Source organism: Ovis aries, chromosome 16 (assembly GCF_016772045.2).
Source record: "Ovis aries strain OAR_USU_Benz2616 breed Rambouillet chromosome 16, ARS-UI_Ramb_v3.0, whole genome shotgun sequence".
Taxonomy (NCBI): Eukaryota; Metazoa; Chordata; class Mammalia; order Artiodactyla; family Bovidae; genus Ovis; species Ovis aries.
In genome coordinates this window covers 2,189,836-2,206,123 of record NC_056069.1, presented here as the reverse complement: position 1 = coordinate 2,206,123, position 16,288 = coordinate 2,189,836, and the positions used below count along the sequence as shown (strand labels likewise).

Below are 16,288 nucleotides of genomic sequence, written 5' to 3'. Positions count from 1 at the left end.
TTCTGGAACTCTCTTGCTTTTTGTATGATCCAATGGATGGTGGCAATTTGATCTCTGGTTCCTTTACCTTTTCTAAATCCAGCTTGAACATCTGGAAGTTCATGGTTCACGTACTGTTGAAACCTCACTTGGAGAATTTTGAGCATTACTTTGCTAGTGTGTGAGATTAATGCAATTGTGTGGTAGTTTGAGCATTATTTGGCATTGCCTCTTTTTGGGATTGGAATGAAAATTGACCTTTTCCAGTCCTGTGGCCACTGCTGAGTTTTCCAACTTTGCTGGCATATCGAGTGCAGCACTTTCACAGCATCATCTTTCAGGATTTGAAAGAGCTCAACTAGAATTCTATCACTTCAACTAGCTTTGTTCGTAGTGATGCTTCCTAAGGCCCACTTGACTTAGCATTCCAGGATGTCTGGCTCTAGGTGAGTGATCACACCACTGTGATTTTCTGGTTCATGAAGATCTTTTTTGTATAGTTCTTCTGTGTATTCTTGCCACCTCTTCTTAATATCTTCTGCTTTTGTTAGGTCCATATAATTTCTGTCCTTTATTGAGCCCATCTTTGCATAAAATGTTCCCATGGTATCTCTAATTTTCTTGGAGAGATCTCTAGTCTTTCCCATTCTGCTGTTTTTCTCTATTTCTTTGCATTGATCACTGAGGAAAGCTTTCTTATCTCTTCTTGCTATTCTTTGGAACTCTGCATTCAAATGGGTGTATCTTTCCTTTTCTCCTTTGCCTTTCACTTCTTTTCACAGCTATCTGTGAGGCTTCCGCAGACTACCATTTTGCCTTTTTGCGTTTCTTTTTCTTGGGGATGGTCTTGATCCCTGTCTCCTGTACAATATCATGAACCTCCATCCATAGTTCTTCAGGTACTCTGTCTATCAGATCTAATCCCTTAAATTTATTTTACATTTCTCTTAGTTTCCTTTTTTTTTTTTTTGGACATTGAGATTGACATGCATATGCTAGACTATGTATAAAATAGATAGCTAATGAGAACCTACTGTGTAGCTCAGGAAAATCAGTGCTCTGTGATGATGGGAAGAAAATACAAAACAGATGCGGTATATGTGTGTGTGTGTGTGTGTGTGTGTGTGTAGCTGATTCCCTTTTTGTACAGCAGAAATTAACACAACATTGTAAAGCAAATATACTCCAATAAAAATAAATTTAAAAGAAGTCCCATTTTTCTCTGATAATATTCCTGGTCTTCTGGTCTATTTTATCTAATAGCACCATCTGCTTCTTGTGTTTACTCTTTTCATCCATTGGTGTTTAACCCTCCTGGGTCCTCTCTGCTTAAAGCCTGTCTCCTATAGACAGCTTACAGCTGAGTTCTCTGTAATTAACCCCACAAATCTCTGCGATTTCATTGCAATGTTCAGTTCATTAACAGTTAATATAGTTACTGATGTGACTGGATTCAGATCTATTATTTTATCTTTCCTCTTCTGTTTGCTTTTTTCAGGTGTTTTGCAGTTTCTGTATTTTAAAGAATCATTTGAATATTTTTAAAGGCTCCATTTCAGTTTATCTATTGGCATTTTATTTCCACTTCTTTGCATTATTTTGCATTATTTGCTCTAGAGATTATAATGACTTCCTTAACTTTCCTTAACAGTCTATTTAGAATTAAGGTTGTACCGCTTTTACAAAATATGCAGGAAAAAACCCTTGCACTTATATAGATCCATTTACCACAAAACCCTATTCCTTACAGTAATGTTCCCATTTGAAAATCTATATACACCTACATACATTTTAGACTCTACAACACAATGTTAAGGGTTTTTTTTTTTTTTTTTCCTTCAAACTGTCTTGGGTGTTTTAAAAAAAATTAGGAAGAGAAAAAAGACTTTAATAATATTTACCCAGAATTTTTATCATCTCTGATGTTCCTCATTCCTTTTGAAAGATCTGAGTTCCCAGTGCTATTGTTTCCCTTCAGTCTGAACAGTTTCCTCGAGTTCAGGTCTGCAGGTGACAAATCCCCTTGGTCTCCTTTTGTTTGAAAATCTTAGTGTTAGTTCGTTTCAACCACCCTTCAGCTCCTGTCTCACCTCCTCCATGGAGCCTTCCTGGGGTCTCTAGCACACAGGAAGCCCGGTTCTCAGATCTTTTGTTGGTGTTGGAGGACGTGTCTTTAATGTAGAGCCAAACTGTAGGAGGCTGAGAAGTCCACAGTCCACTCAGGATTGAGCGCTTGTGGATGACCAGTCCTCTTCCCCCTCCGCCCCTCCTTCTCTTACCCTCTCTTTCTTCCTTCCCTCCCTCTCCAGATCCCATTTCTTCTCAGAGGAAGAAAACCGAGAGAGGGCGAGAAGCAGAATGCAGCTGCTGACTGGGGAGACCCCCGTTTGACCGGGTCCCACCCCAGGAGCGCACACTGCCCTCCGTGAGCTGCTGGCGCTGCTACCAGGAGTGTCGCAGTCACAGACAGGAGTTGCCAGCGCCCTGCAGACACTCCCTTTACTGCCATGCCCGTTACATTCTGGGCTGAGGAGGATGGGGGCCGAGGACTGTGGTCCTCAGTCCTCAACATCCGCCTCCCTCCCAGGGCAAGGCTGGGCTCTGTTTGGGCCCCTTCCCAGGTGGGGCCTTGCCCAGAGTGCACGCCTCGCAGACCCATCATAGGGGAGGAGAGAGGCTGGAAGAGCAGGCCCGGAGCTTATTCGTGGAGACTCCAGACTTTGGGCATATTTGGTGGCAGTGGGATCTAGCGTGACGAAGCATCCTGGTCTGGGCTTCAGGGACCTGCGTTCCAACTCCGCCCCTGACTCCATCTCCCTGGAGACATTCGTGGAGTCCCTGCCTCTCCCAGTCTCTGGCGTCCATTGTCTTGAGCAAGGGGTCAGCTTGTTCCAAGTGTTTATGTTTTATGGTCTGAAACTGTATCCCTTCCCTTTACCTCCTCAGCCAGGACTGCCTCTGCCTCTCCTGCCAGGAGAATTCTGGCTCTCTGTGGGAAAGGATTCCCCAGGAAAAACATGAGAGGTTTTCAAGGAGGCCAGCCTTTCCCTTACTTCACTTTTCCTGGTTTGCTCACTCATGGTAAGTGCAGGGCTCCCCAGCACCAGGTGCAATGGAGAAGTTTCAGCCACGGCATCGGTGGTCTGCACTGAATCCTGACTGCGGGTCTTTGATCAATTACAGAATCTCTCTAAGGCTCAGTTTTCTCATCTACACAATGGAGATAATAGTATTGATGGTAGTGGGCTATTTGGAGGATTAAATGCTATAAGGCAGTTCAAGTCCTAACACAGCGCCTGTCACACAGTAAACCTACAATGGATACTTTTATTATTATTATCATCAACAGCATTATTTACCATCTCCTCTAACTCTAGGCCTCCCTGGTGGCTCAGACAGTAAAAGAATCTGCCTGCAGTACAGGAGACCCAGATTGGATACCTGGATTGGGAAGATCCCCTGGAGAAGGGAATGGCAACCCACTCCAGTATTCTTGCCGAGAAAATTTCGTGGACAGAGGAGCATGGCGGCTACAGTCCACGGGGTCACAAAGAGTCGGACATGACAAACATGTTCTCTTACTCCAGGGAAAGACAGCCTCCCAGAGCCTGAGAGAGCCGCTTGGCATGGCGTGATGCAAGCACGTCTGCGGAGGTCTCTCCAGCTAGAAGACCTCCAGCTTCTGTGCGCAAGTCCTCTAGCGGTCACTGTGCCAGGCACCCAAGTGACTTGCCAGGGTCTGCACATGTGCACTGAGGTGAGTTCCAAAGCCCCCTCTGCATAGCGCTTGGCCCGGCGCCTCCTGCAGCCCTCGGTGAGCTGCAGCCAGCGGGACTGCTGTCACTGCCACTAGGGAGCCGCCTCCGAGGCTGCACTACAGCGTGATGAGGTGCGGGGTCAGCAGACGTGGGCAGGAACCGGCTGAGGACTCGAGGAAATTTGCTCGACCCCTCTGACCCTCCACTTTCTGGTCTGTGTAGTGATGGGGTTAGCTCCACTCCCTGCACAGGGCTGTTGGGGGTGGGGTTATGTGATCACAATGCAGGGGTGATGATTGCATGGACGGCAATCCCAGGCCAGATTTTGTGTCCCACAAGCTCCCCTCTTTTTCTGAGGAGCTTTGTTTTGTCTCTGTGTCAGCGTGGAGGAGGGGAAGAGACTGATACCTGTGCTGTCTCCACCTCCTATCCCCAAAGCCTTTAGCTCCAGGCTGCACTTGGCTCCATATTGAGTCAACTCAATAGACAGGAAAACTCACAAGGAAGGGACACATGTAGTTTTTTTTTTTTAATTAAAAAGGACATAAGAAAACAAAATCACTTTCCAGGATGTGCTGTGGTGCGGCATCACTGGTACATAAAGCACGCACAAAAACAGGAAAAAGATCCCACGAGCTGCCCGTGCGGACCCCTCTGTGGTTGTCTGAAGCCCCTCCTGGGTTATGAAAAAGGAATCACTGATTCTCCCTTGTTTTTCTTGGAAGACTCAGCCACCTCCAGCTCACTGGTCCATGACGTGCACACAGGAAGTTGGGCTTTACGAGATTTTGCCAGTGGGTGGAGCAGGGGTGGGAGTTTGAGGTGCACACTCCTCCCTTCCCTGCCTGGCTCCTGGTCTATGGGTCTGGGGAGGCAAGCTCCCTCCGTCGGGGGAGGTTAGGCACGCTGTCCAGCAGGGGCAGGGATCTGGGCTCCCCCCTTGAGTAGTAGCACAAGGGGTGTTGGCAGGTAAGTTGTGGGCCACAGAGTAAAGGCCTGGACCAAGACGAGATGTACCCAGGGCTGGTACTAAATGTGATGGCTGGCTGGAAGGCAGTGGAGAGATTTTGATGTGTTTGCCATCATCAACTTGTCACACTGACTTTCCTTGTCTGCTCAACCAATCCCTCCTTTCCTGCCTCTGTTGGCCCAAACTTTGAGGGGAGTCACCAGAACCTGCACTTGACTCCCTGCTCCACCGCTTCCTTGCATGACTCTGGGAAAGTGACTTAACTTCCTCGAGCCTCAGTTTTCTCATCTGTTAAATGGGTAGATTCATATGACTCTCACAAGGCGGCTGGAAATAGAGAGAGAAATCATACCTTCAAAGACCCTCATACAGCACCTAGCACAGAAGTGCTCAGTAAATGGCCAGGGTGGTTACTGTCACGCAGGTACCAACGTGTCCACTGCAAAGTTTGTTGGGTTGTGTGGGTGGCTATGTGATACACACAAGGTTTATACAACGTTCCAGAAAAAAGATGAGCTCCTCTGAGCCTCCTGTGTGTGCTTGGGCGATTCAGAGGTCTGCAGCAGCGGCATGGAGGACCCCGGCATGTCCATGGGGCCTGGCTCAGGAGCTGCTCTGTTTCTAGACCTCAGTGCCCTCCCTGGGGTACAGGACGCTGTTCGTGCTGACGCTCCCGTAGAAGGGGGTGCTGAACTGATTGAGGACAGAGCCCCCAAAGCCCAGAGCGTTGCTGGGCATGGGGCTGGCCCACTCACCCCCACCCGCAGGGCCGCTGATGTTGGTGAGGGGGGTGTAGGAGCTGAAACTCAGCGAGTTCTGCCCCGCCTTGTCAGCGGGCTCCAGGCTCAGTCCCGGCGTGGTTGCCGCGGGGCGGCTCACGGGGCTCGGCCCGCTCACATAGGCTGACATGGTCGAGAGGAAGCTGCTGAGGCATGGGGTGCCTGGCGGGGGCGGCGTTGACCGCTTCTCCGGGGAGCCGGTGGGGCCCGGTGCAGCGCCGTCCAAGATGTCCTGGGCCTCTGCGGTCTCGGGGCTGCCTCCCAGGAGACCAGCCTCCGTTTTCTCTGAGGCCATAGGGCCCGTGCTGGAGGAGACATCTGATTTTCTCTTCCTCTTCCTGCGGAAATTTCCATTGTCGAACATCTTCTCACAGTTGGGGTCCAGGGTCCAGTAATTCCCTTTGCCTGGCACAAGAGTGGGAGAGGGTAAGCACAGAGACAGAGCCAGTACTTTGCTTCTATTCCGCCTTGTTTGTCATAAGCTAAAACCAAAGGTAACCGATGCAGAAAGGCAGAGAAGAAAAGAGAAATGCCACAAACTCACCAGGCATCACACCACACGGATCTTTGCTCAAGCATCCACCTCACACCTTGGCACTCTTGGAGTGCAGAGTGAGGCCTGAGCTATGAAGGAGTTTACTGTGTGGCCTCTTCAAGAGGTTCGAGTACTGGGGCCAAGGCAAGGGAGGGGCTTCTTCCATTGCTGATGGGAAAGAGAACTCAGGGAGAAACAGAGGGCTCTCTGAAGGTCCTGAGCGTGAACTCAGGGTGAACTGGAGTCCCAGCTTCAGACTGGGGACCTGGGGCAGGCCTGGGTTTCCTAGTTTAAGAAGTGGGCCCCCTGGACCTGCCCCTTCTTCCTCAGGCTGGCTGTGAGAGGGGGCTAATGCTAGACGTGCGAAAGGGGCTTTGTGCCCGGGAGGGACAATCTGAGCCCTGCCTGCCGCATCTCTCAGCCGAAGGGAGAACGCTCGCGTTCCTCTGTAGGACCAACAGTCCTGCTCTCACGACCCTCAGGGTGGGTGGGAGTGGGATTCTTCTGAGAGGTGTGCTGGCTTCCTGTGGCGTGACAGGAGTGCACTTTAATTCTGGGAAGTGGATGCACGATATGCAATATATTACTCTCTGTGCATCCCTATGGGCTTCCCTGCTGGCTCAGACAGTGAAGAATCCTTCTGTGATGCCAGAGACCTGCGTTTGATCCCTCGGTTGGGAAGATGCCCTGGAGAAGCAAGATCACTGGGAGAAGGTGACCCACTCCAGCACTCTTGGCAGGAAAATGCCGTGGACAGGGGAGCCTGGTGGGCTACAGTCCCCGGGGTCCTAAAATGTCTGGCACCACTGAGTGACTAAGCACGCACACGCCTCCACGTTCTAGAAACTGCTCGTTATAAAGGAACGGCTCACGCCCTGGCGCGAGAGGGACCTCCGTTCAGACGCTTGCTCCCTCACGGTCACATCTTTCTGTGTCGCCCTAGGCAGGGTGCCTCCGGCTGTTATGTTCCTCGGCTGATGAAAGGAGGGTAGGAAGAGCCACCCTGCAGGGCTTGAGTAAAGGAGGCCGCGGCGCAGCGCGCCCGGAGCGGCTGTCCCACGGCCGTCTGGTCCCTCCCCGCGGGCCTGGAGCGCACGTGGCTTCGTGTAGCAGTCACAGCGCCCGCAGGAGCCTCCGCGCTGATGCTGGGGTCTGACTCCACGGTCAGTCACTGCGGTCCACGCAGCTTCTGTCAGCACCAAACACCTCGAGGGCATCATCTCACGAGCCCACTGCCCACAAGCCCGGCAGAGCGACTACTACCCTGGTCCTGGCTTTCGGACGGGAAACCCGAGGCTCAGAGGTGGCTCAGAGGTCACTCAGCGGTCAGCGGCACATCTGCCTGCGGACCGGACGCCTCTACCGCGGACTCGTGCTGCCCACCGCCCCTCGGGGCTTCCGAGAACGGGTGCCGGGAGGACGGAGCCTTGCTCGGGGGTGGCCCCGCGCCCACGGCCCCTTACCCGGGTCGTCCTCGTCGCGGGGCACCTTCTTGAAGCAGTCGTTGAGAGACAGGTTGTGGCGGATGGAGTTCTGCCAGCCGGCCTTGCTCTTGTTGTAGAAGGGGAAGTTGTCGGCCACGTACTGGTAGATCTGGCTGAGGGTGAGGCGCTTGTCGGGCGCCCCGTGGATGGCCATGGCGATGAGCGCCGAGTAGGAGTAGGGCGGCCGCACCAGCTTCATCAGCTCCTCCTGCGAGGGGAGCGGCAGCCAGCCCAGGTCGCCGGCCCCCAGCGCGGGCACGCCTGCGGGCAGCAGCTGCCTCTGCACGCCGCCGTAGGCCTGGGGCAGGAAGGGGCTGCCGCCTGGCAGGTAGGGTGGCGGGGTCACGGCCGGCCCGTTGAGCCAGAGGTAGGGGTTGGGGGCGGCCCCGTACTCCCCGCCACCCTCGAAGGAGGGGGGCCGCTGCGGGCTGGGCGCGCCCTGGGGGTGGAAGAAGTTCTCGTAGTAAAGGCTCATCTCGGGGGGCTCCTGGCCGAGGCTGGGGAACTGGGGGCTGCAGCGGGGCGGGGAGGGCGCCGGGAGGTCGAAGGAGCTCATGCTGGGCCGGGCTGGCCGCCGCCACCTGCCGGGAGCTGGCCCTGCCAGGTGCGGGCAGGCCGAGCTTATACCGGCCGGCCCCACCCCGGGGCGTCGCCGCCGGCCCGCCCCTCCCTCCTCCCCCGGGTCGCCCGAGGGCCCTTCCCGGCCACGGCCACGGCGGACAGGCTCGGCGGCTTCCCGGCTGCTAGCAGCGAGGGCACGGGCGCGCCTCTGCCTTCTTCCACTCTCCTTCCGTCTGCGGCGGCGTCCCCTCTGCCTCCTCACCCCCTGCCCCTGTTCCTCCTCGGGTCTCTCTCTGCTGCCCTTTCCCCTTCCTCTCCTTCTGAACTGTCTGCCCGCCCGCTTTCCCGGGCTCTCCTGCCGTCCTCTCCGCAAATCACTCTTGTTCCTTCCCTTCTCTCTGGCATGGAGCTGGCGGCGTGTCCCTCCCTGGCAGTCCCTCTCTGTCTCTCTGAGCTTGTTTCCAGGTCTTTCTACCTCCGTCTCCTCCCGGTCAAGTCCTCACCATCTCTGCTTCTCCCCCGCTTCCTTTTGCTGTCCGTGTCTGTCTGTCTGTCTCATGTCGTCTCTGTGTCTCTTCCCCTTCCCCTCCGTCTCCCTCTTCTTCACATCTTGACCCCTCACCCAGACTGGAGGAGACACTTCATCGGAAGCCACAGTCTGAGGTTTTTTGAAGTGAAGACATGTTTTCTGGAGTTTCCAGGAGAGAAGCTGGCCCTGGAGAATCAGAAGAGCCTCTGGCCAGGTTCAAAAAGGGCAGTCAATTATGGGTGACCTCCTTGCGCGCGCGCGCGCGCACACACACACACACACACACACACACACACACACACACACCTGGGGATTCACCCAGAGCAGCAGCAAGGCTCATAAAAATCACAACAAAAGGAAGAGTATATGAATGGGACTGCAGGAGAAAGTGAGAGAGAACTTGTATTCTCCTGGTTTCTTTCTGGCTGCAGGGACAAGGCAGGCTCTGGTTCCTTATCTGATCCAAGTCCTTTCATGTTTCGGCTTGCAGAGTCCCCCAGGACCCAGGGGCTGAGGCCAGGAGAGCCCTCTTTGGGCCGTTCTTCCCCAGCCTGCTCCGCCTCAGGCTCCAGAAGCAGGGGCCCCGTCCACACTGGTTCCTCTGTGCCTCGTGGTCAGTCCGTCCACCTCCCTGCGCCTCGTTCTCCATCCGGTGCTTGAAGGCGACTTGTCTCAGCTGCCCCTTCATTCCGGGGCAGGCCCTCAGCTCGGGAAGTGAGTGGGTCCCCCTTCTCAGAGCACAAGGAACTGCCCCTGAGCAGGTTCTAGCAGCACCTGGAGGCTTCTCTCTGGGGTCAGAAATGGGAGAAAAGCTCACGTCAGTCTCTCTGGTGACCACCTCCCTCCAGCCCTCCTGCCTCTACTTCCTTCTCGAGACTCTTTCAACTTCCTGTCTCTTCCTCCAGACCCCACATGTCTCCAAGGCCAAAGAGAAAGCTGCTTTGCGTTCTTTCTTTCTTTTCTGGCGGTGTGGGTCTTCGCTGCTGCCCTGGGCTCCCTCCAGCTGTGGTGAGGGGCTGCTCTGGTTGCGGAGCTCAGTGGCTCAGGGGCCCGCAGCACGCGGAATCTCTCTGGGCCAGGCACTGAACCCGAGTCCCTCGCCTTAGTCAGTGGCTTCTTAAGTCCTGGATCCCCGGGGAAGTCCACAGAAGGCTGCTTTCTGTCCCAGCCGGAGGATCCTCCCTACCTGTGTCTCTGCTCTCCTCCACACTGGGTTCACTCGGAAGACCTAAGTGACATCGGATGAATCTCATTATCGACATCTTGCTGCCCAGAGGATGATTTGGGTGCCTGAGTGGGGGAGCTCCTTCAGGGCCCGAGGAACCACCTGCCCCCACCTTGGACAGTGAGTGAGGTGTGGGTCAGAAAGGGCCTGATTGCCCAGGTGAGGCTTGGGAGCAGCGCCTTTGTCCTTTCTTTCTGAAGAGCAAAGACAAGGAGGCCGCAATTTTGTTTAGAGTTTCTCTACCAGGCTTGCTGAGGGCAGGGCCCTGAGATTTTAAAGGACAGTCACATTGGAGCCTGCTAACACAGACCCAAAGCCCGGCAATGAGCCTGGCGATGTCACTTCTGATCATTCATCCTGCAGAATCAAGCAGAGCAAGAATTGCCACCACAGCATTATTTATAGTTATAACAGACCGTAACTAACCTGAATGTCCAGCCATAGGGGATTGGTGTTTTTAAAAAACAGTATTTTCTGAATGATGAAATAATATGCAGCTATGAAAAATAGGTTTTATTTAATGATATGGAAAAATATTACATTCTAATAATGGGGAAAACAGGCTGCAAAATAGCATGATTTTTTGGCAAAAATACATATTATACACGTACATGAACTGTGTAAAGATGAACATCAATCTGTTGACTATTATTTCAAATAGGGAATTTGAGGCCATTTTGTTGTTGCTTTCCATAGTTTCTAGCTTATATGATTAGCGAAAGGCAAGCACACAGGTGATTTGCTTTGGAGGTTAAATATAAAAGGCCAGCGTAGGCACTAGGGAAGAGATGCTGCAGGCACCGGCGCTGAGCCCAGAAGGATCTGGGTTCAAATCCAGCCTCGCCACTGAATAGCTGTGCAGCCTTGACACATGATTTAACTTTCCTCGGCCTGTTTTTTCAGGTAAAAATGGGAGTAATGCCATGAGTTTATGTGGCTGCTGTGAGCATTCTATGACCTGATCAATGTAAGTCATTTCACATGGTGGAAAGAGATGCCCTCAAATTTTGCTTATTATATAAAAAGTCAATATACGCTTGATACATACAGTTCATCACCGAGTTTGGTACCTTTCAAGTTGTTTTCTCAGCAGTGAGTGGGCTGGGGGATGGTGCGGCCGGTGGGGATTTAGGGTGAAGCAATGAAGGGTGGGATACTTGGTGGAGATACCAACTCTATGGCCAGATCCTGCTGCTGGCAGCTGATGGTCAGAGGGACCCCGAGGCACATGACAAGCTCACGGCTGAGCTGGGTTTGGGCCCTGTCTCCCAACACCTGAGTCCACCCTTTGCCTGTTGCTGGATCTCCTTCCTTAGAAGTGTTTTTGAGGGATACTCACTTGAGCCTCCCCTCGCATCTGCGCCCCAGTTCCTTTCCCAGGAAATCAGAGAAAGATGGGCAGGTTACAAGGCCTCCCCACACAGAGGCGCTGGCCCAGGCGTCCAGCGGCCAAGGAGCTCAGCCTCTCCGCCCTCCCGTACCTCCCCATGGGGCGCCCAGGGCACTCAGCCCAGCCCCAGAGTCCTCACGCCTGACTGCACAAGCACTGCTCAGCCCTCAATGGGAAACAGGAGCTGCCTGTAAGACCCTGGGGGCTCTGGGGGCTACATCTGGGAAGCCCCCATCAACCCATCCCAGGGCTTCTGGGGAAAGAGTCAAGCGTCTCTGTAAACAATGGTCCTTTTGAAGATGAAATTATTTTAGGCTCTTTGAGTTTTCCCAGAGGCAGAAATCCAAGCCTGAGAATATATGGCAGCCTGCTTCAGGGAAAATAGTAAAAGGTTGGACAGGCAGGGCCTGAACCATCCAGGGATGCGGAGCTGCAGTCTGCATGTTGTGACATATTTGCATGCTGTGACATATTTGCATATTACATATCCAGAGGGAGGCCGTGTGTTCTGAACCCCAGATTGAGGTATTTGGGACAAGGCAATAGGACATGAAACACATGGACTCCGGAGTTGGGTGGAGCTGGTTTCAAATCCCTGACTTGCTGTTTGTTAACTGGGTGATCTTGACTACGTTTCTTGATCTCCCAAGGCCTCAGTTTGCTTATCTATTGCATGGAGCTGCACATAGAACCTGCCTCATGTGGATTTTGCATGAAAAACGATGTGATATGTGTGTATGTGTGTGTGTGCGCGCATGCGCGCATTTATCCAGGATGCGGCGGCACTGCGCTGAGGCGGACGGTGATGCACGCCGCTGGTAGCAGAAGACAGCTCTGACAGCGAGGCTGAGCAGGGTCTGCCCTCTCCAGTCAGGGTCTTCCCACCAGCTCCCACCCTGGGCAGACCTCGACAATGAGGGCAGGGCCGTGGGAGGGGGGAGGCCTCGTCCCTTCTGGAGCACGCACCCAGCCGTCAGCCACATGCTCTGGAGGCCAGGAGCCCACTAGGGCCCAGAGCCGGCAGAAAGTGCGCACGTGGACAGGCCCCACCCACCGGAACACTACCTCTGGCCTTGACCTTCACGGGGCGGAGGAACGTGAGGAAACAGACCAAGGAGGGGGAATAACCCGAGGTCCAGGAGGCAGGGGGCTCTGAACCTGCAGCACAGGGCCGGGCAGGGAGCAGGAAGCTCAGGCTCCAGAGCCAGACTTCTGGGTCTCAATCCTGACGCCACTCCTTAGGCACAGTAATATCTCAGAGAGCAGCCGATTGTTCTGGGCCTCCGTGTCCTCGTCTGTAAAGTGGGGACAGGCAACCCCCCCGCCCCCCCAGCGTTGTTCCGAGGACTGCGTGCCCGGCACGTAGCACGTGCTCTTTGAATGAGAGCGCTTGGCAGGTGCTCCGGGGCCTGAGGGTGAGGGGAGAGGCCCGTGGTCCAGCAGCTGGGACTACAGGGTCCTCAGCCCGGGGACTCCCCTGTCTCCTCTGGATTCCTCTTTCACGGGCTTGGCAGCTAGGGCTCTGCTCCTTTCTGCACATAAAACACAACAGTTCCCGAGTTCCAGGGTTTCTGGGAGCCCGACAGGTGATGATTGGTCAGGATGGGGATGGGCTTCCAACCTAAACTCCGTGCCACAGTTCCCTCATCTGTAAACGGGGACAGGAGATCAGTTTTCCGCCAGGGCAATGAGCTGCTTTCTCTGGGCCTCCTGTCCCGTCCCGCAGCAGTTCACCAGCGCTGTGTCTCAGTGCACTTGGGGTTTCCCACTGCTGGCTTCTCTGCCCCCGAGTAGGAGCTTCTGACTCCAAGTGGGAGTCTGGCCCCATGCTGGTCCCCTCTCTGCAGCTCTGGTTCTGGTGAGCGTGAGGCTGGAGGAAACATGGGCCAACACCGCCCTCTGGTGGCCATCTATTTAAAAGCAGCGAGCCAAGTGCAGAGACTGGGTGACCTGTCGGGTCAATGGCCCAGGATTTTCTGAGCCCTTTAAATAAAGAAAGGGTTCACAGGACCAGCAACAGCTTCAGGGAGGAAACATGCCCCCGACTCTGGAAAAAACACTTTAAATCTACTGTGAAAGGACTAGTGAGAACTGGGGAGGCAATGGGGCAAAATGCCTTAGAAGGCAGCCCAGGGAAGGGGTGAGGGGGCAGATGGACTGATCTGGATTCAGATTTGACTCCTCCAGTTATATTTTCTGAGTGCCTTGTTGTGGTTTAATTTTTGAGTCTCTGTTTGTTCGAAAAATGAGCATAACCAGGGTTACCTCCCTCAAAGGGCTGTTGCAAGAACTGAATGAGATAATATAGGAAATGCCTCTCAAGGGATGCTTGGCAATACTAGTTAATTCTTTCACTTATTAGAAGACACTAACCAACTGTCTCCACAGCAGTAGTTCTGGGACAGTGTGTGCAGGACATTGTCAGAGTCACACAGTGTGGAGGCTTACAACCTCCTGATTTTCCCATCTCTATGCAGTGTCTGCAGGTTCAGTTACTTATAATTGTTAAATCAGTGCTCACATTTCTTTTTTTTTAAGCTAAATAAATTTAAAGAGAAGTTCCATATGATTTATGGGAATGGTTCATCAGAAATCAGTATCACATGCCATAAATAAAATAGGGAGAATTGGGATTTTTACAGCTCACATCATGCTGGGCACAGCCCGGATCCTTCCCTTGTTGTCTCATCCAGTCCTCACCACAATTTTGTTTTTTTTGGGGGTGTGCTATAATTATCCCCATTTTATAGATGAGGAAACTGAGGCAGTACCAGCCTGAGCTTGCTCACTCTTTGCTAGGATGTGAGATCAGCAGGTCTTGGAGAGGTGATGAAACACACCCGCCAAGGACTTTCTCCTTGGAGAAGGCAAAAGCGTTGACGAGAACTGAAAAGGGAGTGATTTTTCCCATCATGTGTGTTACAGGCAGAATAATGGCCCTTCCCCCCAAACGATTTCCAGATCCCCAGAATCTGTGAATTCTTCCAAGATAAAAGGAACTTTACAGAAGGGATTAAGTGAGGACCAGAGAGACTGACTGTCCTGGATGATCCAGGTGGGCCCAGTGTCATCAGAAGTGTTCTTCTAAGAGGGAGACAGGGGGAGATTTAATCACAGAGGAGGAGACGTACCAGTGGAGTCAGAGGTTGGAACCATCTGGCCACAAGCCGGGGAATGCAGAAAGAATGCTTGCCGCCTTTAGAAGCTGGAGGAGCAAAGGAACAACCAGGGGAGCCTCCACTGGAACTGGCATCTTGTGTGTTAGTCGCTGAGTTGTACCGACTGCAGGGACTGCAGCCCCCCAGGCTCCTCTGTCCATGGGATTCTCCAGGCAAGAATACTGGAGTGGGTAGCCATGCCCTTCTCCAGGGAATCTTCCTGACCCAGGGATGGAACCTGGGTCTCCTGCCTTGCAGGCAGATTCCTTGCCATCTGAGTCACCAGGGAAGCCTAACTCTTACTTTGATTTTGACCCTAACACTGGTTTAGGATTTCTGACCTCAAGAACAGTAGTAGACAAGTCTGTGTTGTTTTAAGCCAGTAAGCTTGTGACCGTTTGTCACACCAGCAGCAGGAAGCTAGCATAAAGGTATGGGAAGCTGTGGCCGCATCCACTGAGCATGCCCTCTTGTATCACCAGTGGCCTTTGCGCTCCACCTGGAGACAGGCTTCTCAACAAGGAGTCCCCTCCCCCATGTCTGGGGGAAGGACACCAGTTGGCGGTGGCTCTGGCCGGGCTGGCTCACTCATTCCCTTTTCACTCAGGACTCTGTGGGCTCTGCTGGCCGCTCTAGGCCTGTTTCTCCATCTAGCAGATGGGGGGCAAAGCTGTGTAGTTTTCAAGGTCCTGCTCAGCAGGTCTCGCCTATGGGTCCCACCTATGGAGCTTATTAAAATGCAGTCTTCCAGGCCTGTGCCCGAGACTCTGACTTGGGAGGCCCAAGTGGCGCTGGGCATGGCCCTCTTAGGCAGCCCCAGTGCACATCCAGGTTAGGGAGCCAGTGGGCTGGGGATCAGGTCATGGCCTGCATACCATCCTTTGGAATCATGCCAGTCGACAGCCTGCTCCTTGGAGCCCAAAACATAAGGTCTCCGCTCTGCCATTTCCAAGCTGGGTGACCCAGGGCAAGTCCTTGTGCCTCTCTGGGCCTGTTTCCTTAGCTTAAATGGAGACCGATAATAGCCTATACATCAGAGGGGGGTTGTGAGAGTCCAACAGTTACTAAGTGCAAATCGCCAAGAGCAGTGCCTGGCACATAGTAGGTACGCAAGCGTGTTACCTCTCAAAATATCAGCTGCCCAGCCTGGCATTCCAGACCCAGCCCTCACCGGGCTGAGCTCTCCTGTCCCACGGCCCCGCGACCCCACCTCCTCTCCGCGCTCCCGCCGCGGGTTGCGGCCACGTGCCCGTCATGTGACTGCCGGCAGGTGCCCGCCTTTGCTGCTCTCCATGGGGACCACTCTGCCTCACTCTCAGCCCGCCTGGAGGACGGCCTCCACTGCTGGGCCCCCGCACCTGGCACGCTTTGCTGTGGTGCCCAGTGTGCCGCCTGACTTCCCTGTGGGGCCCACAGCCTCTAGAGGGAGGGACTGGAGCTTTCTCCAGAGCTTTGGGCCAGGCACGTCATACTCTTGCCGGGGAGAACCGGCTGCGAGTGCTCATCTTCCCTGGGGTTCACTGCCACAGCAGCGACTCTCCCATGTGTCCCTGTAAATCAGAAATCAGCTCTCACATTTTTTTTTTAACAATGAATTTATTTTAAAGATCAAGAATCAGTCTGCCAGTGCAGGGGGCGCGGGTTTGATCGCTGGTCCAGGAAGATCGCACATGCTGTGAGGCAGCTAAGCCTGCTGAGCCTGCACGCCCTGGCATGCATTTCCTAGTCCATTTCCTAGCATGCCCGAGCGTCCATCCAAAACAAGAGGCGCCACCACGTACAGGGTAGCTCCTTCCTGTCACAACTAGAGAAAACTACTTCCTTTCCCCCCCTCCCCAATTTTATAAATAGTAAAAAATTACCAAATCCAACTATCTTAAGAATTTTCCCATTAAAGTCATGAAAAGTTAAGTCTAAGAA

General features: G+C 53.4%; 1 protein-coding gene across 1 annotated transcript; it reads right to left on the bottom strand.

Moving 5' to 3' along the window:
- Positions 1-4,251: 4,251 nt before the first annotated feature.
- FOXI1 (forkhead box I1) lies at positions 4,252-8,104 on the bottom strand. The gene is made up of 2 exons (XM_015101210.4): positions 7,485-8,104; positions 4,252-5,891 (listed from the first exon to the last, which is right to left on the bottom strand). Exons 1-2 carry the CDS (start codon positions 8,059-8,061, stop codon positions 5,329-5,331), a joined length of 1,140 nt encoding a protein of 379 aa, XP_014956696.2. The 5' UTR covers positions 8,062-8,104; the 3' UTR covers positions 4,252-5,328.
- Positions 8,105-16,288: the final 8,184 nt, after the last annotated feature.